This window comes from Idiotropiscis lumnitzeri, chromosome 17 (assembly GCF_059441095.1).
Source record: "Idiotropiscis lumnitzeri isolate Australia: NSW breed Sydney's pygmy pipehorse chromosome 17, RoL_Ilum_1.0, whole genome shotgun sequence".
Taxonomy (NCBI): Eukaryota; Metazoa; Chordata; class Actinopteri; order Syngnathiformes; family Syngnathidae; genus Idiotropiscis; species Idiotropiscis lumnitzeri.
Genome location: NC_142407.1, coordinates 8,990,425 through 9,010,737, shown reverse-complemented (window position 1 = coordinate 9,010,737; position 20,313 = coordinate 8,990,425). Strand labels below are relative to the sequence as shown.

At 38.8% G+C, this 20,313-nt stretch overlaps 2 protein-coding genes across 4 annotated transcripts; both read left to right on the top strand.

The window, feature by feature from the left end:
• Positions 1 to 3,851: 3,851 nt before the first annotated feature.
• On the top strand, positions 3,852 to 10,305 carry capns1a (calpain, small subunit 1 a). Its single transcript, XM_088278987.1, has 11 exons — positions 3,852 to 4,061; positions 4,957 to 5,013; positions 5,095 to 5,131; positions 5,222 to 5,314; positions 6,149 to 6,206; positions 6,434 to 6,498; positions 7,193 to 7,261; positions 7,954 to 8,032; positions 8,949 to 9,065; positions 9,144 to 9,202; positions 9,298 to 10,305. The coding sequence occupies exons 2-11, from the start codon at positions 4,967 to 4,969 to the stop codon at positions 9,322 to 9,324; spliced, it is 651 nt and encodes a 216-aa protein (XP_088135113.1). The 5' UTR covers positions 3,852 to 4,061; positions 4,957 to 4,966; the 3' UTR covers positions 9,325 to 10,305.
• A 1,090-nt stretch (positions 10,306 to 11,395) lies between these two features.
• On the top strand, positions 11,396 to 16,210 carry LOC148320083 (uncharacterized). Of its 3 annotated transcripts, none has more exons than XM_088280487.1 (5): positions 11,396 to 11,631; positions 12,385 to 12,583; positions 13,741 to 14,163; positions 14,593 to 14,646; positions 14,746 to 16,210. In XM_088280487.1, the coding sequence occupies exons 2-5, from the start codon at positions 12,457 to 12,459 to the stop codon at positions 15,165 to 15,167; spliced, it is 1,026 nt and encodes a 341-aa protein (XP_088136613.1). In that variant the 5' UTR covers positions 11,396 to 11,631; positions 12,385 to 12,456; the 3' UTR covers positions 15,168 to 16,210. The 3 variants fall into 3 exon arrangements, with proteins under 3 accessions (XP_088136613.1, XP_088136614.1, XP_088136615.1); XM_088280488.1 differs by lacking the exon at positions 11,396 to 11,631 and adding an exon at positions 11,663 to 11,810; XM_088280489.1 differs by lacking the exon at positions 11,396 to 11,631 and adding an exon at positions 11,680 to 11,878.
• Positions 16,211 to 20,313: the final 4,103 nt, after the last annotated feature.

Here is a 20,313-nt window from a genome sequence, read left to right as displayed (position 1 = left end):
AGCAGAATGTTTTCTAGATGATTAACTGTTGAAGACAAAGACAGCTACAAGGCGGGAGAGCGGGAAGAGTTTTAAAAAAAAAAAAAAAAGTGTCATTGTTTTATGTGTTTATTTGAACATTATTCATAAATAGATTTAACGGTAATGACTATTTAATGTAACTGTAGTACTGTGTTTGTAAAAGAAATTCAGTGAGTTGTGTTTTATGACTCGTGGACTACCAGTGAAGTCAGCATTTCAGTGTTAATAATGAATTGTTTTTTAAAGATTATTTTTGCGACGGCAACAGAGTCATTATAAATGTTCATTTTAACATCACTTGTCTTGTTTCTTCGTTTTCTCCACCTTGTCCTCTCGAGTCTGTCTGACATAGAACTGCATACAATACGTCTCATGAAATTGAAATGTTATTGATTTCTGGAAGAATGCATCTGAATCATGAGTTGTAAACGAGCCAAACAATTAAATAAATAAGTGCAGACTATTCAAACTGGCTCTAACAATGACAAGTCAATTAAATGTCAGTCTGCCACGAATACACCGTCAATGCCTCAAGATGGTTTGACGCCCAACAAAATGCACTCTCATTTTCTGAACTCAGCTCACCTAAATTAAAGTAGAGTGTTATTCTAGTCAACCCCTTCAAAATACATTATTCACAAATGTTTTATTAATTATAGAATATAAGAAAATGTTGCAAAAATTCTTTAGTCACTTTCAAACATGTCCTGCCTTGTAGGCAAATTATCGCATGACGAAGCCTTAAAAAAAATAGTAACCACCCAAAATGTTATTTGTATTTTGAGAACTGCAAGAAGCAAATTAGAATATAAATCAGGGGTGGGCAAACTTTTTGATTGGCAGGCCAGAATGGATTCTAAAATTTGACAGCGGGGCCGGACCAGGAGCAGATGGATGGAGTGTTTTAGTAAGCTCACCTCCTCTGAGAAAATAAAATCCATTTAATTTTAAATGAAAGTGAACAAAAGCATTACAACAAGATATATGTTTTTGACGCGCCACAGTATTTAAAAAATACGGATTAAATCGTTTAATGGGCCGCATGTGGCCCACGGGCCTTAGTTTGCCCACGCCTGAACTAAACGAAGCAGATGGACAGCAAATGTTCTCCAATATTCTAATAGTTGTACCAAATACATTATATCAGTGCATTTCCAGGACGGTCCTGTCCATCACAGCCGCCAGCAGCTCGCAGCAAATCCCTCATCAACGATTAAGCACCCTCACTACCTTTCGGCGCATGAGACCCGTAGACGACACATTTTCAGCACATGGCGGCTGCACCCAATTTATTGACAAAAAAAAAAACACAAACAGGAGGACTTTGGAAAACTAAATCAAAACACTAATAAATTCTTGAAAAGACCGAACCTTAAAGTAACACCGGGAAACAAAACAATGTGACCGCAGCAACGATCCGACAAAAATGAAAGTAACCAGGAAAGTAACGAGACACGGAGGAACACCTGGACAAGACACGAGTGGCCGAGAGAGCTGATTGGAAGACAAGTAATCGGGTTGATCAGCACAGGTGAAAATGAAAGACCTAACGAGCATGACATACACACAAAAAAAATGCCCGAAGAAGAAATAAAGACCTCAGGTGAGAGCTGGCGCACCTTGGACGGATCGCCTGTCAATTTTAGGGAACATATAGGGGCTATATTTTATATTTATATTATAGCCCATTCACGCTTGAAGCTTCTAATTTGTGGTAAACCTACTCCACCCTCAGACTGACTCATAAAATGTATCGTATCTCTGCTACAAATACGTCAGATGCGTAGTTCACGTACTCACTGTATATTTAAATCCATTTAGCGAACAACAATACGTCTCTATAATAGAGTACTACTTTCATTTCGTGCCCAATGATTACTTCTATATAGGCTACATGGAAAAGAAATCACTCGACAAATATGCATTACTCATAATTATTTGTCCCCGTTGCACACATTTCAATATATTCACTCCAGTCTGAGCTGTGTTGTGAATCCTTGCTGCAACATAAATCTGAGCCACATTTGATTCCTGCTTTGAGACAAGGTAGCAATGGGCTTGAATGATAAAACTGCGTTGTCAAGGAAACAGGTTGTTCCGAAGACTGCAAATATGTCGCACTGGGATGCTACTATACAATAATTCGACCTGCAGCTTCAATACCCCTGAAATACTGAAGCCCTTCTTTTCAATCCTTCAAAGTCACGCAGGTAATTACAGAAGTAATCTTTGCATTCATAATTCAGAGGTGTTTAATAAGCAGTCTAACAATCAAAATTATTGAAATCATACGCTGCAAATCTCATTTGTAAAGGCAAATCATAGCTTTAGAAAAACCTTGAGGTGGCAGAGCGATGTATTCAAATGATGAATTGAGGAGGAGGGAGGGGGGGGGACGACTGCTTGAGAATAGACACACTCAGGCACCCTTTAACATGGCTCCTGATGTAACCATGGATACCTCTATTTCATGGATGGAGCAATTTTAGCTGGAGTGGGAATTGAAGGATAGACATCCCTTTTCTGCATTGCACATCATACGCGACCAAATCTTAAGCAGCTACAATGAAACACATGGTTTTGAATATTTTAGGGGCATTATAGCGCACTATATTATTTATCATCCTTACAAGACAAGGTAGCATGATGAGTTTGCATTAAGTGCTCATGTCCGTGTGGGTTTCACAGGGTAGTCAGGGTAAGCCCATTTTATTTTAAAACATGCATAATAGGTTGATTAAACACTCTAAATTGCTCAAAGGTGTGAATGTGAGTATGAATGGATTTCTTGTTCCCGGCTCTCCAAAGTCAGTCAGCAATACGCAAAAACCGATAGGGTTGATGTCACAGGGGCTTGCCAAGTATGGCGCAATGCACAATAAGTTTTGAAAATAGTCAGTTTAATCATTCAGCCAGGACATGCGTCACAGATGATTAGTAGAGAATTCATTTATTAAAAGACTAAAGAGCAGTGCTTGTGATTTTGCATCTGATCAGGAAGAGACATGTAATTGGACACCCCTCAAGAGACAATGTGTCCATAATGATTAGGAACAGAATGTTTGACAAAGAACAGACTTGGTGGAGTACAGCTCTCTTTGAAAACAAACCTGACTTACTGCCAGCAATGTGGACTGAATTCTGATAGCGGTTGCAGAGGGAACCAGCAAGGAGTACCTCACATAGGAACCATGCACAGAGAGACACAATAAAAGCATTTCCCAAGTCCATAAAGCACACGTAAACTGGTTGGGTGAACTCTCGTGCATTTTCTTGCTGAAGGTGTTTCGCTGTTCCATGACTTAGAAAAAAAAAACTACATTGCGCTCTTGGGCCCTTGTTCCACAGTTTGGCAACATTTCATCTGAAAGAAAAACAAATCTAATGTGTTTATATCTAAGATCTGCATCACATTGTCAGAACTCTAAACACTAAAATGGAAGCAAAACCCATCAAGAAAAATCTCACCATGGTATAAACTTCAGTAAGCCACAGATTTTGCGCGTTTGAAAGCTGCGCTCTCGAACAGTATGTGCATTTGCAATTGTACACTTAGCCTCATCTCAAATCTGTGTCAACCCACCAAAGCACCTCCATCAATTTATTTAACATTCTAAAAAGTTAACAGTATTTGGACCCCTTTGTACCTGTCAAGTCCCCTAAAATCGTAGATGCGGAACAAACAAAAGTATGCATTGATAACCAATGTTGCTGCGGAATTAACCGGAGCAAAAATATTCATTTTAATCCTTTTTTCCCCTAGGCCGTGTCAGTACATTTTTGGAGCATTATCTTGGGTCGTACTTGCGTTTTGATTTACGTCCAGTAGGTGGCAGTCATGTAACAATATGCATGCAAACGAGAGGTGCGGTTCTGGCACAAGGACGGGTACAACTTGTATTGTAGGACATACTCTCGTCCTGCTTGCTTCTCTCTGCTAGCGGCAGTCAGGGTGTGTTTGTGGTGACGGATCCGTGTGCCAGCTGCTTCGGAACTTGCCAACTTGCCAGCTAACAACTTGAGTGACCCTGCTCACAACGGTAAGCGCATTGTGCAAGTTATATAGTTGTCAACGTATGTATGTCTGGGATGCTATGAGCTAAATTAAAAGGTTTGTCCAATTCGACAGGCAAGGTTGCGTCCCTCGTAGTTAGCTGGCTAGCTTCCTGTTAGCCGATGCTGCCGATTAGCTAGCTCGTGCAAATGTCGCTGTTGTACGCTTCAGTCAGCACTGTTGAAACTGTTTATAGTTTAAAAGTATTTAAATCACAAACCTGATGTGGTTTTTTTTCGCAATTTATTCCATCCAAAAGAGGAAAACAACATGTTACAGTTTTAAGTTTCGAAGCGTTAGGGGAAAAATGATACAGATATCTAGATGACAGTTTAATTCCCAGTTTGTTCTGATGTTGGGGCTTATTAGTGATCACAAACTAAGAGCAGCAAAATAAAATTCTTTGCTCGTCGTTTAGCGTTGTGGGTGCGGCAGTGTTTTACCTTTATAGGATGGTGAGCGTGTCATTCAAAACTAAAGGTAAAATCAGAAGATTCGCACATAATACATACAATGAGGGGCAGTCAAAGATTACGCAACGCCCCCAATTTTATGTAACTTGTAAACATTTTTGAGAACACTTTTTTTCACTTGTTTGAAATGTTTTAGTTTTCTTTTAAATATTTTCATTTATTTTTTGTCTTCAAGGAATGTATTTTGGTGTCCTAGTGACCTCTATTGACCAGCTGCCACTACTTTATAGAATACAATCAGAAGCTTTATATACCACGGAATTGTACACTTTTTTAAAACACCAAACTGGTCCCAATCGCACAATTACTGTTTTTGATTGAATCCAGATACTATTGAATTCGGACACAAGTAGTGTTTGTGGCGTATATATTTTTCAATAATTTCTTGTGACATTTTGATATTCACAGCTGACTAAAGATGTCGTTTGCCAGCAAGTTCATTGGTGGCTTAATTAATGTCATTGGGTGAGATACAACACAAAGATTCATCCAACACCTCAACATAGTTTGTCTTTTAAATTTCTCAATTTAATAATGCTTTTGCAGGAACATCGACCCGGCCCAGTTCATTCCCACCCAACCTGTGAGTGACAAGCTTTTCTTATTTAACTCAATGTGTGCATCACTGCACTATTAACTCCGACTAATGACAATGTTTGTCATGTTTTCAAAGCCTGCACCTCGCAGACCTCTTGCGTATACAGAGCAGCATGAGAGCGATGAAGAGAAACAGTTCCGCAGGGTCTTCCAACAACTTGCTGGAGATGTGAGTGTACCACCCAACTCATGTTTGTCTGTCTGTTTCATTGCCTGTATTGATAGTTTAAACCGCTGTTCACTTTCTATATTGTTAGCATATGCAGATGAGTTTCTGCATGGGTACCTGCCTGGACTTGATTTGGTTTTGTCAGTGTTGAGCACATACTGACATCAGTTTTCTATCTTCTGACCCTCTTGGTGGTTTTAATTTCATTGACGGGCGTGCTTGAGCCTATCCTAGATGTGTACGGGCACGAGGCGGGGTACACACTGGACTGGTTGCCGGACACACAAAGGCACACAAAGACGAACAACCATTCACACTCACACTCACAATCATGCCTAGAGGCAATTTAGAGAGTTCAATTAACCTACCATGCATGTCTTTGGAATGGAAACCAGAGTACCCGAAGAAAACCCACACAAGCACGGGGAGTACATGCAAACTCCACACAGGAAATGTAATTGTTTGCAATAGGACACCAACTGCAATTTCCGGTTCCAAATCCTCAGTCCGACAGATAGGATATTAATTTTGTTTTAATTTTTAGGTTTTTAGAATTTAATTTAAAGGTGCATTATTTGGAGTTGTATCGAATGATATAAATTATATCCAGGCAGATTTGTTGCTACATGCAATGAAATAACTAATTAGGATATACTGTGCAATCATGCATGTAGCAACATCAGGAAAATAAAAAAGTTTGACCCTGAACTGCTTTTTCCATTTAGATATATGAAAAGAACACTGTTTATTTTTTTTGTATTATTAACCGTTTTACATTAAACATTTGATTGCATGTCCGCACTTTTAACTGCTCACTCTTTTGAATTTTCACAGGACATGGAAGTGAGTCCCGCTGAACTCATGAACATTCTGAACAAAATCATTGGAAAACGTAAGTTATTGTGCCTTTTCCTTTTCTGTCTTTGCCTTTAGTGGTTTCCTCTGAGTCTGATCTGAATCAAACCTTAACCTTTTCTAGGACAATGGTCACTACAGTGGACAGTTATTCAAAAGTTGCTTTCTCCTATATGAAAGAATGTTTAAAAAAATCCTAATTTCTGTAATCATAATATGTGCATGTATAATACAAAATCCAAAAATGTGTGTGCGCGTGTTCAGATGGAGATCTGAAGACAGATGGTTTCACTATTGAGTCTTGCAGAAGCATGGTGGCAGTCATGGATGTATCCTTTTTTCTGATGTGTTGCATAGGTGGCACAATGACAGACACGTGACTGAAGTGCATGAGAGCGGGAAAGAGGAGATTTGATAGTTTTATACATATGGGTTGGTTTTTCGAAACAATTCAAGGCCAGTTCGATTTAAAAGTGAAATGATTCGTTACAGTTCGACTCGGTGGGATTACAATTCGATTTGATATGGTACGGCTCAGTTCGCGAGGATAATATGTAATGACATTTGAATGAACTTGTCACTAATGTGCATGTACCATTTCCCTGTAAGATATATCGCTCTCATAAAAGACGATTTAATACGTCTTTCGATATATTTCAAAGTGAAACTATTCTGCTCAATTCGATCAATAAAATATTTTCCGGTTGAAACAGATTTTAGTTGCACCCAAGCATTCTCCACTTCGATTAAATTAAAGTTCTAATAATGTGCTGAAAACATATCAATGAAATTATCAGCGACTTTCATGTCGTTTTAAAAATATCCTTTGGTGCGCAGCATGTCATGCCCATACTTGTCAGCCTTTCACAGCAGCTGTTGAAAGATCAAGAACAAGTAAAACGTAGTGTGACGTGAACTGGGTGTGTTTTCTGGATTAAGGTGGGCTGAAATACACCTTCGGCAAATATGACAGGGCACGTTTGCTGCGCTTTATGAACATTGTGGACCTTAATGATGTTCCAGAGTGACAGTACTGGAAAACTTGGTTTCCATGAATTCAAATACCTCTGGAATAACATCAAGAAATGGCAGGCAAGTACGGCAGAATGGATGCATTTGCTCTACATGGGTGTTTCCTTTTTATGCTGTTGCATTCCTGTGGTCAGTGTTAATCATCAGCAGTGAGTCAGAGAGAATAAGACTGTTGTCACTACTGTACAACAATGGAAACACAACCCAAGTATTTTTGCAACTGCAATGCGGTCAAGTAACATTCCATTCCACTCAATAAAAATTGTACTTTTTGAATTACTGATAGGTAAAATGTTGTAATAACTACATTATTTAGGAGTCCCATAAGGAAAATTTACATTAATGAAACATTGTGCTTCAGAAATGCCTTACCCAAAACAACAAAGGCGCATGAAAACCTAAAAATTATACGCATGCAAGCAAAAGTTATTTGGAATTTTCAGGTAATTTGATCTGAAGCCGAAAAGTAACTCGTATTATGTAAACTATTTTTAATTTTGAGGGCGACCTATTGCATCAAATTGCATTCTGACATTATGAAAAAAATTTGAAATTGGATTCATTTCCAAAAACAAAAACAAAAATCTGATTTCTGTTGTTTACAAACTTGTTTTTTTTCCCCAGCTCGTTATGACAACAGTCCTTTTAAGTTTTAAGCTTGATAGGATAATTGACAAGATTGTTTGCATAATTAATTCACATCCTTCCAAATTTGAATACACGTTTGAAAAATGTTTTTTTTTTTTTTTTAGGGAGTGTACAAGTCCTACGATTCAGATGGCTCTGGTGTTATTGGGGCTAATGAATTGCCCAATGCTTTCAAAGCTGCTGGTGAGTTGTGTTTTTTTTTTTTTTTTTTTTTTTACCGTTTTGTTGTTTAAATATTGCTGAAAATGTCCTTCATGCATCTTTACTCAGTACAGCTTGAAACAATGCACATAATTAACCTCCTTTCCCTTTGTCTTTTCTGTGACTATTTACAAAAACTATTTTAAAAAAGGATTTGTAAAAATCCATGTTCTGTAACTTGTTAAATTGGCTTGTTCAAGATATTAAATCTCATGTTACCTTGGGATAAGCAGATAATCTCATTTTTTGGAAACACTGGATATTCTGTCAATTTCCCGCCGGGCCGGTCTGCTAAATGTTCTGCTCTGGGCCGCTATTCCAGCCCACACATTAGTATCCTCCGGCTCGCTGATTTATTTTAAAATGAGCAAATGAAGTGCATTGATGACAATTAAATCTATTATTGCTTTCTTGTACAAATTTTCTCTTGTCACATTGTTTTATTTAGTTCAACTGAGCATATGCAGCCTGGTAGTTACTCGTAGTATAATAATGTGAGCATTTAAGATAAAAGGACCAGTTAAAGTTCCCCCAGAACGTTTCACAGTTCATTGTTTACATATCTTTTGTTGAACATGTTCATTCGGAGGCTGTAAAATGATATTGAATGAATGTTTCTCAAATTATCTGGTCTGTTTTATTTTTTTTTATCAGATTAACCCACATTTATTTGTAGCATTTTGGGAGGCAAAAAGAGCTAGATTTGTTGTATTAATTATTTAATTTCTTAACTTGGCTTTGTAGTATTCTTTTTTTTTTTTTTTCTTTATGGACAGTGATGCATGTCCTTAAATTAGATTGGAATATTTCATTCTCCGTGCATTAAATCTTGTAACTGGTACGATGACAATAATATTTTTGATTGATTTAACATGGGCTGTTAAAATGGTCTTGGCAGGCTTTCCTCTGAGTGAGCAGCTGTTCCAGATGATAATTCGCCGTTACAGCGATGAGAGTGGCAACATGGATTTTGACAACTACATAGGCTGTCTCGTAAGGCTGGATGCCATGTGCCGTAAGTTTCAAAAGAGCCTATTCTGGTTTAACAATTCTGTTGAGGCACTCAGATACGATTGACGTGACTGTTGTGCAGGTGCCTTTAAAACGCTGGATAAGGACAACAATGGGACGATCAAAGTCAATGTTCAGGAGGTAATGGCATCTCAGTTTTGTTTGACACCAATAGATGAGGTCAGCCCAAACTCAATTGTTACTCTATTATTTTCTGTGTGCTTGTGTCATTTCAGTGGCTTCAGTTGACCATGTATTCTTGAGCCCAGGACAGTCTACTTGGACCCACTTTCTTTTTTTTTTTTAGATGTTCTATATATATATTTCTCCACCTTTCAATAACTTCCTATTTTATTCATCCCACTCACTGTTTCCAGATATTATTTTCAAAGCAATGCCTGATCACGAGACAGAGGGTTGTTGACTGTGCCATATTACTTGTAAGGCAGAAATGATGCTGTGTCAACCCCAGGGAAGCACAAATATTCACTGAAAATGTTCACGCCGCTAAAGAGATAGCAGTTAGCCGGCGTGATTAATTGCATGCTGAGCAGAAGTCATTGGGATTGCTTTTGAGCTCCACTCAAGTCGAAATGAAATGTGAAGAGGGGAGAACAAATCATAGACCACATAAAATGTGAAATAGTTACATTTCAGTTGGCAAAAACACTTAACGTTAAAATTTTGTAAACCAGGATGAACTTTAGAAGAAAAGCCTATCAGCCAAATAAGAGTTTAATTACCATAAAGGTCTCTTTTATTTTTTTTTTAAATCACTATTTTTGCATCACATGAAAAAGTGTTTAAATGCTCGCCCGCAAATGCTGGCTCTAATGGAAAATCGACTCAAATATAAATTATATATCAAATAATGGAAATCTTATGTGTTACATCTACTGTCCTCTCTTTATAGCATGCTTTAACATACAGAGGCAATGTTTTCTTTGGACAGCCTGATGGCTATTATGTCATTTTACGTTATGTGTGACTGTCACATGCCCCACGTTACTGTCTTTTTATGTTTACTTGTACTATTTGTTACAACTTTGCATTCTATGGATATGCCTAAACCAGCATCATGTGTGAATGAATAAACAATATAGGAGATGTGTATGCTACTAATGCATGCAGCCAATTATTGAGGTGCCTTTTTCAAAGATCTCGTCATTGTAGTTTTAACCACTTTAACTGCATCGTTGAAATAGACACGTGTGCTGTATTTGAAATAAAGGAGGTGCGTTCAATGTGTTTTGATTTGAATTGAACACGGGTTGGTGACCAACTTCATGAATGACCAACAAATAAGTGGTTGAGACATGCTTTTTTTTTTTAGGTTAAAAATTAAAGCCTAAAGTGCACGCTCTCAAGAAAGATGGATATATGATCGGATTCAATACAGTACGGCTGACTAAGAGAGGATATATGATGCAATTATTTTCTCGTTATTTTCTAGATAAATGATCATGTATGTTTGGCAAATATAAAAGACAGTTTCGGCGCAGTCTGGTGGAAACCAATGGTCCGTCCCCACTACACGATATTACGTCGATGTGAGTGTGCAATGGCAATATACTGGAATATATAAGACAACTTGAACGAAGTTGACCCTGGAAACTCAAACGTGCTGGGGTTATTTTTATTTATTTTTTTTTTTATTTACTTTCTGTAAAGTTGCAATTTTGACAGTACGAGGAGTCCACCCGAAAGCAACGACCTGAATGAAATTGGTCCACTTATGTGCCCTATGTTTTTTTCGTTTTGGCCACTAAAACAGATGCTTCCCAGAATGCGAACTATGCCTCGCTTTCGCCAAATAATGCAACAACAATGGCAGTTGAGCAGCTCACCGCACCATCAACAATAAGTACAATGGCGACTGGTGACTCGTTCTGCAAATTACGTCATTCCCGAAGAATATCGGAGATTGTCGAACAAAAGAATTTTTGTTGTTAGGGCAACTATGAATCTAGCACATTTGCGTTAAAAAAGAAAAAACAACAAAAAAAGAATAGATTTATTACTCAAAATATGGTTGGTCAAGTTTACTTTACACTTGATCTATATCACCAGCACATCCACCGGTCCTCCCTGACTGCAAAAAGATGATATAAATTGCAAATGCAAAGATTCAAGCGCTTTAAAACAAAAAACAACTATATTCCCCCAAAAAATCTCTCTCTCTCTCTCTCTCTCTCTCTCTCTCTCTCTCTCTCTCTCTCTCTCTCTCTCCCTCTCGCTCTCTCCCTCTGTCTTTCTCGGAAGTGATTTCCCTTCAAAATAAGAGCGCATTTTACAATCTAGAAAATGATAATAGAAGACGAAAATCTCAATGACTCAAATAGCATTTTTGTACATAACTAGGGCAATGGGATCCGTGTAATATAAGATAAATGCATCGCTAATTTTTGCGTGAAAGCAGGATTGCTCTTTCAACCAGGCTACCTTACCTGAACTAATCACCGGACGTAGTCTGGACGGTAGTCTTCCCGCTAGCTTTACACTAGCTAGCTTGTTGATAAGGACGTTTATATAAATACTTGCAAAGCAAATATCAATTGGGGGACTTTCGGGTGAGTTCATCATTTTCAGGTTGCGGTCTGGAAGTGCGAATAATGCGCTTTATTATCTTAGCACTAGCATTAGCCCTCTCTGTCTTGCTGCAAAGAAAGCATAGCTGAGCTTAATGAATATCAGTGCTGCCACATAGCTGATACTGTCAGACAATGTCTGTGGATTTACCATTATAAGTGTAGGTAAATGATGTTGGTGCCGTATATAAAACAAATATGCACATTAGCAGTTCACGTAGTCCAGGAGGTGAGGAAACTGTGCATCATGAGCGAACCTGAGTCAAAGTTAGCTTTAGCCATCCCTACCTTCGAGAATTAGCCTAGCTGCAATAGTACCGACGTTACCAAATCTTACGTCTAAACAAGTGCTCGTCAAAAGTATTTTGTCTGATAAATGCATTATGGTTATTTGAAATCGGTGCCTGTTAAGAACAGTGTGTGAGATCATGCGAATATGAGTGCTGTATCCATTTTAAGCTAAGCTGTTGCAAGTGTGATCAAGCGCGTGCATTGTTCCTTGGTTGTCCGTGGGTGAGGTTGAAATTCACAAAATACTGTCTGTAATTGAAACATTTCGATAAATATCGGTAAAATAAGTCTTATGTCAAGAGTAATGCAGGGTGCTCGTTTGGAACTCGTGTTTGTTTACTTCCACCTTGTGCCAATATAGTACGCAATGTTAACCTCGTGGTTTAGTTATTGTACTTTTAGTTATAATACAACAACTACAATGCAATTATCAACCCTCGGCAGATTCATCTGGAATTTGGAGCTGAGAGGCGATTACAAAGCCGCTGAAGAACCACTGACGCTGTTTTGTGGAGGATGTCTTCAACGTTACTCTTCAACCAAGACAGTGTTATACGCTTCAAGAAAAGGAAAGCCCGGTTCACGTTCAGTGAGGTTCACATACTTTTAGATGAAGTGAGGAAACATCGTTCTGTGGTTGTGGGTATGTCTCTAAACGCTTATCTTCATGTTGTTGGCTTGACCAATGTTCCTGTGACCATACAATATCTGATTTACCAAAACGTAATAAAGCAAAGAACACAGCCCTTTAAGTAGAGGGAGGAATTTGAGGACAGTGAAGAAATGAACTCATCACTTTTTAAAAATAATATTTTTAATAGTAGTCCATTTTATGTGAGCTTTGAAATACGAAGGAATTTTTTTTTTTTAATACAAATGTTCTAACAATTTTGAAATGGGATATATGGCATTGTTGTGATTTTGTTCTCTGAACTCAAACTAGCTGAAACTAATCAACAGCCTCTGCTGGTTGCAGTCAAGTAGTGCACTCTAATTCTATTTATTACTCACTCACTACTTTAAAGGCTGGATACTGCAGATGCAAGAGACCACTTTCGATGTATATTAGACATGCGCTGATATTAGTTTCTGAATGTATGTTAACCATGAGCAGAAATATCACGGTATTAAAACTGGCGTTGGACTCTATTTTAATTTGAAACAAAATGGAGAATATTTGTGGGCTACTTCTGTTATCTTTGGGGCTTACTAGTAGCGATTGACACAGTGTTTGTTTTTATGTTTTTTTTATTTTGGACAATGCACATTAATCAAGAGAGCTAAGTGGCATTTGTGTTGGAGTTTGCTTTGTCTTTTTTGTCTCCCGAACAATTGTCAAGTTCGGCGCTGTTGCTTTGTTTGCGCTCAAGTTAGAAGTTGGGCAACCATGTCATGTCGTCTCACAGTCTCAAACCTTTATTGCCAAGAGGGATGTAATTGTGCCACTTGAAAGCATAAACTCAGAATTGGGTCACTTGCATGCAGTAGAGTCCGGTCCACTTTATTAATCAATCAATTCCACAAGCCACACAGTATTATTCTCATTCCTACGCCAGAGTTATTCGTGAAATCATTTTTAGAATTAAGATAAGATTCCCTTTATTAGTCCCTCTATGGGGAAATTCGAGATTCGAACCCAGGCCTCCTGGGGAGACTGGGACCGAAACACGGCGCCTTAGACCACTCGGCCATCCTGGCAGCCAATTGAAAAGGTTAATAGTACCGGATGTCAGATTTCTTACACTGTGACATTTGAAAGAGTTCAAACTCATCTTGTTGCTTTTTTTCTTTAACCCCAAGGAAAATTCAACCGTGGTGTGGCAACAGACGTGAAGAAGCGCACATGGGCTGAAATTGCTGCCCGTGTCAATGAGATTGGCGAGTGTCAGCGAGAGGTCATTGAGGTCGTGAAGAAATGGTCGGACCTGAAGTGTGACACCAAGCGGAAAGTTTCTGCCATGCGGTCGGGCAAGGTGCCAAACCGAGGCCTCAATTCCCGTCTATCTAAAGACCTTAATCAAACAGAGAAAGTAGTGCTCCAGATTCTGGAGATGGATCAGGAAGACCAGATCAACAGTGACTTGGGCCCCCTTTGCGATGATGACGATGTTGAAGAAATGGAGGAGGACGACATGGTTGGAATGCAGAGTTCACCCAATGGTGCTGACGAGTTGTCAAGGCCTCCACCATTGTCCTACTCTTCAAGCGGATTTGCACAGTCAGGTAGCAAAGAGGAGCCATTTTGTCACCTTCTGTCGATTGTAAATGACATCACGGTTGCTCAATGACCAATCACAGCTCACCTGTTTTATGAAGCTGGATCATGATTTGAGCACTGAGCAACTGTGGTGTCATTTTCAGTCAACAGCAAATGCTAAAAATTGCGCCCCGTGAGATGTACAAAAACGGGCGGATTTTACTTTAACTCATTCCACAAATGCAATATTAATCAGAATGCAATGCTTCAACTAATGGGGCTTTGCTCCTTGACATATTTTGTAAAAAAAAATAATAAAATAATAATAATAATAATAAATGTTATCAATCTATACATAATGTATTACATGAAGGACTTATGTTAATTTTATTGCCATATTTTTGCATCCATTTAAAGCAACGCATCGCACATTTCATTAGTTTTTATTGTTTCAGGGGACTCGTCACATGCTGCCTTTGATATGCAGTTTGAAATACCTGCTTCAGAAGGTGAGTTCTCGTGAATGAGAATGCCGTGAAAAAGACGGCTTTTTACTCCAATATTTCTTTTGGGATTTCTTTGAAACAAGATGCTTGTTTCTTTGGCAGACTGGGATGATGACGCTAAAGATGACGCGTTGCCATCAAGTCACGCAACAAAACTAAAAGGGGATCACCAAGGAAACAATGGTCTCCATAAACAAGAACGACCTCATACTTCCTCCGGCGCTTCAATTTTGACAGCCTCACTTCCAATCACTGGTCAACCAAATGCAAATGCGAGGGAAAGCATGCTACAAAATGCGTCACTCAGCCTCCAGGAGCAGCACGCCACTAACATCCTGCTGGAAACTGTTTCTCGCTCCCTTGAGCTTCTGTCTGAGTCGGTGCAGCAGCTAGCAGAAACTCAGCAGGAATTTGTGCGCGAGTCCCTGCAGCTCCAACGAGAAACAGTCCAGGTGCTTCGGGACTTCACGGGCAGTGCCATCACTCTCATGCATGACAAACTAAATGGACGGCCTGCATTATAGCATCAAGTCGCCAGATTTATCCTTGACTTTATATTTGGCCTTCAGCCACAGAAACCTTCAATTTCCTTTGGATTTTACACTGGTTACTGTATTTATGACAGTATTCAACTGATATTCCATTATGGGTAGAGACAGCCGGGTTTACATGGAGACTTTTTGTCAGTCTGAAATGAAATCATTCCGTAAGAAGATCTCTGGTCACCTGTTTACATGTGACGTTTTCTCCACCCTGTTAATCATATCAGCCATGTGACACGCAGATCCATGTAAACATCACGTGATTTGTCATGATGGAGTTTATTCATAAATTTAGCACACTGTTTGCGATTGTTTTGACACTTTAATTAAAACGGCATCTTGATAAAAGGTTAGCAATACTTTCAAATCACTTCTCATGTCGTAGACGAGCTCTGAGAAGACTCAGCCACCTAAAGCGCGTGGCCGATGACGTCACTATGCATTTACGTCAAGACAGAGCATGCGCAGACCGGACGCCGCCTGGCCATTCCGATTGAATTGTGTGCAAAACGATGACGTTCGTTCGGGTTGACAAAATGAATTTACCACCCCTATGAATCAAAATAGAAGTCCATCCGAAGTCGGCCATTTTATTCGGATCCATTCTAACCGACTATTCAAGGCACCATGTAAACCCGGCAAGCCTGTCAGAGGGGTTTAATTGAACAGTTTGTTTTGCTACTGAGAGTGACACGTCTGTCACTGCATTGTTAAAGCATGTACCACTTTAAAAAAAAAAAAAAAAGACTTTCCTTGTTTTATTGCTGGCATACGAGAGTGGGCCATTGAATTTGAAGTGTGTCAAATTCAGCGCATTCTGCCCATAAGTGTTCCGTTGCGTTTGTGTATAGCGAATCACTCGTACTGTAACCTTGAGTAGTTTTAAGCACCTGACCATTATATGGTCCATATATCTCAAAACTATACTTTACCTGTTATTTTTACATCCTTTACTGCATTATATATTAGAATATCCGTAAAAATAAACATTTTCTTTGGGAGGTTGAATAAACTATCTGTAAACATTTTGGGGCGTTTTTTCCATCGTCAATTGATACTTTGGCATTTTATGGTCTATTTTTGTTATTTGAAAAGCGTACTTTCTACATACGAGACTGAAGTCGTTATCATATCTAAAAGGTGCGTATTTTTTACTCTTGAGAGTAGCATAAACATCTCAAAACGTTTGCTTCCAGCACACACATACCGTTTAACAACTTTGTACTAACTCCACCAGAGGGCGCTGTGGGAGTTACTAAAAGGGCAGCCAACAGATAAAAGGTTGCCGTTAGTTTTTTGTGTGTGTTTTTTTTTGCTAGTGAGACTAGTCAGCCAAAGATTGGTAATTATGCCGTTCAAATCCTTTAAAGTGTAAGACGCCACACAGTTACAAAAAATAAAATCACAGTTTACGCAATTGTGAGTCATCTTATCGCCCCAAATAATTAACGACGCCTTACGCATAAGACGAGATAGGCCGATGCGAAGGACGCTGTGGACTCTCGGGAGCGCCAAAAATCGGGTGAAAATTAACTTTTACCATAATTATATTCAAACTAATATTCATTTATTTAAAGTAATATGGAAAAAAATAGTAGCTTTAAAGTCATGCAAAAAAAACTAAACAATATAGGGCACAAATGCGCGTCCATAGCCGCGCCGTGCGCATTGTGCGTTGAATTCTAAATCTGTTGAGTGGAAGTTTCACTTTAAATGACATGAAAATTAAATTATTCTGTGGTTGGGTAACAGTTTGAGTATTGTGTTTCTGCTACAACTTACCCTTATTTCATTTTTTTTTTTGGTCATACATATTTATTAAAACTCCAAATTGAATTCAAATGCAAGTACCAATGCACCAATGTGAGCAATGAAATTTCTTGATGAGCTGTCAAACTACTGAATGTTGAAATAAAAAGGAAAAATGTTGCTTGATTTTTAATAAAACATTTGAAATTAATCTTTACATTATTATTAAGAAATTAATTTATTTCTGTTACCATGTAAAGTGAAATAAGTGTCTCATTTAGATGTCAGCTGTTTTGTCAGCAAATCGTGGAAACAAGATAAAGGGGGGGATAGGCTATGACATGGTTGAATTCGCAAGTAGTCCTTGTGTCTCCTCTGGTTAAACAGCTGCTCTAGCGTGCTGCAGTTGAATAGAACTTCGACATTGTACGGCAGCTTCCTGCATAGCTGGAAGGCAGCTCGTGTCTAGCTGGGTGGCGTCCTTAATAGGCAGCTGTATTCACTTGCGAAATTGCCTTTCGCATTAGCTCGTTAGGGAACCCCTGAACACTGGACTTAAGCCTCAATGAAAAGATACTATTCACTCTGAGTGCCTGTAAAACAGCATTGGACTGAATTGGACCTCTTTTCCCCCCGTACGAATGAAAAAGTAATTTCTCTCCCCACCCCAAAAAAAATCACATTAAAATATATCATTGTTAATTAAAGCCTTGCAACTGAATACTGATGTTTTATAGTTATTTTCTCTTTGTATAATTTGTTCATTTCAAGATGATTTAATGTGGCATCAATAGAAAATGAAAGGATGACAAAAAATAAATAAAAATGAACAAAATCAGTCCCAAATACATTTTTTTAGCTGAAAGTGCCACATTTCCTTAAAGCTGAAAGAACTTGTTGACATCTGGCTGAAAGAGACGTGGATTAAGAGGGGCCCAGTATAAAGGCGGGGAATAGAAATATCGATCTATCCTTCTGCAAGTTTCCTTCCTTGTTCTATTGCCATAGTTGACCCCTGTGCCCTTTCCTTCTCTTCAGTTGTCATGCCTGCTCTTTGCGTGTCCTCCATCCTCCCAGCTCCTCCTTTCATCTCCCATCTGCTGCAGAAGCTGCTGCAGGAGTGTCTGGGCTGGAAAGGTGGGACTGAGGCATTGGTGGGGGTGGCGGTCGAACTTTGATAGGGGCCCTGTCTCAAAAGAGCAATTATACATCTGCTGCTTATAGACAAACAGTTCACTTCCACTACCCACTTTTACATTAGTAAAGGGGCAGTAATTTGGGAATACAGACTTTTGTAGGATTCTCTTGAAATTGTTTTTTTTTTTTCCTTTCGCAACTCTTCGTTTAAAATAAATTATGAGATAAATATTTAAAATAATATTCTAATAAGAGTACAATAAATGGTATTAATGTATGTCTTCAGAATCCAAACATTTATTGTATTAGTAAAATACTCTTGACTTTCATTACATTTAATTAGGTCTTATTATTGAAACTTTTTGTTACTCTGTCTGAAAGAAATGAGTATGTGGCGTCTATTTCAAATAAAGCCAACAAATGTGATTTCTAGCGATTTAAAATTGTACTTAATTTTAGCGACATATGTTTTTCCCATTTCAACATTGCTTTGGTTAATAAATGGCATCTTCACAACATACCGTCAATTATAGTTAAATTATTTGGGTTGACTTCCCCTTTAATTTTTTTAAATGGTTATTTCCAGTTTTACAGATTTTTTCTTTACGACTATTAAATTGTGAATTTACAGACCTATACAGTACAACTGTGCACAAAATGTCCCTTTTACTTAATTGATGTGTCCCCGCCTTATCTTCAAATGGCATCATTACAACTGAAATATATACATGTATATTGACAGATAATTGTGAAGAGACAATGTTAGCTAAACTTTCTTCTAATTATAATTTAATATAGCGTTATACAGCAATCAAACCCGGCCTGGAACTGCATATAAAAATTAGTTTCTGGTTTTATTTGTCTGTTGTTGTTGTTTTACAATAGGCAGCTGGCTACCCCATGGCCGTGAGCCCGCAGCAAAGCACTGCAAGATGAAGATGAAGATGAAGATGAAGATGAAGATGAAGATGAAGATGAAGATGAACCAAAAGTACAACAATCTACCATTTTCCCAGACCTCAGTCCTGATTACAAAACCAAATGAAACTGGAGTTTGTCCACTCATGCGTCGCTCACAGTAAGCAAATACAGCTGCAAAAAAATACAACAATAGTGGTTTGAGAATTGTTTATTACACAATACTTGGTGACATTGTTCAGAAGTACCCGGAAAAAACCCACGGCAGGCAAGGGGAGAACATGCAAACTCCACACAGGAATGATCCCACAACCTCTACACTGTGAGGCCATCGTGCTCACCAGTCGCCCTCTGTGTCGCCCATACTAAAACTAAACAAGCTAAATTAAAGAATTTTCCACAAATAAAAAAATAACCCTGTTCTAACAATTAATTAAAACAAACTGAATTAAAAAAAAAACCTGAATCAAAATAGAATAAAAACTAACTACAATGAAAAATCCCAATCGCTCTTGTTGAAATTGGCTCTTCTCGTCGCCAACTTTCTTTTCATGGCAGATTTTGCAAAACACATGACTAGAACTGTGTGGGAGGATATCTATTGTTTCCATTTGGTGTCACTTCAGAATAAAGTTTCGCCAAAATCTGTCATGAGTCTGAGCGATGGTATCCGGTGAGATAAAAAAAACACAACACCCAGGCGATGATATAAATAATAAAACTTACTTGACATTAAACTTTGAAGTCAAGTAGGGGGCCGCAAAATATCATCCCGCGGGCCATAAATGACTCCCGGACCGCGAGTTGGAGACCCCTCCTAATGTACAATATTTCTTTGTATTTTATGCTCAGTCCCTGATTTGCCTCACAATACTCGTCCTAAACTCTTGGTGGCCCCCACTGACCCAACTCATAAATCTGCTCACTGGGATTTCACGGGCCTCTTGCATTTTTGTGCCCAGCACCGCTTAATTGTCTCGCATCTTAACGAGATCCACCAATCAACCAAATGACATGTGTACATACGACGCTGCCTGCATAAATTCACATGCACACACACGCATCATAACCCAGGAGACACTCGAAGCACAGCAGCTATTGTCTCCACATCAGACAGTAAGCAAAGGCCTGTGGATGTGGCCGCAGCAGGCTGACTTTTCCCTCGAGAGCCCGCGCGGGTCAGGTTTGCCGCAACTCCCCCACGTGTCCTTAGGGACAAGGTTTTCAAGCTGCTCTTGGTGAGCCGTAGAAGAGGCAGATGCTGGCCTCTCTAATGGGAGGTCCGTGATGGGGGTGATATGACTCCTCTGCGATTCCCATGCCC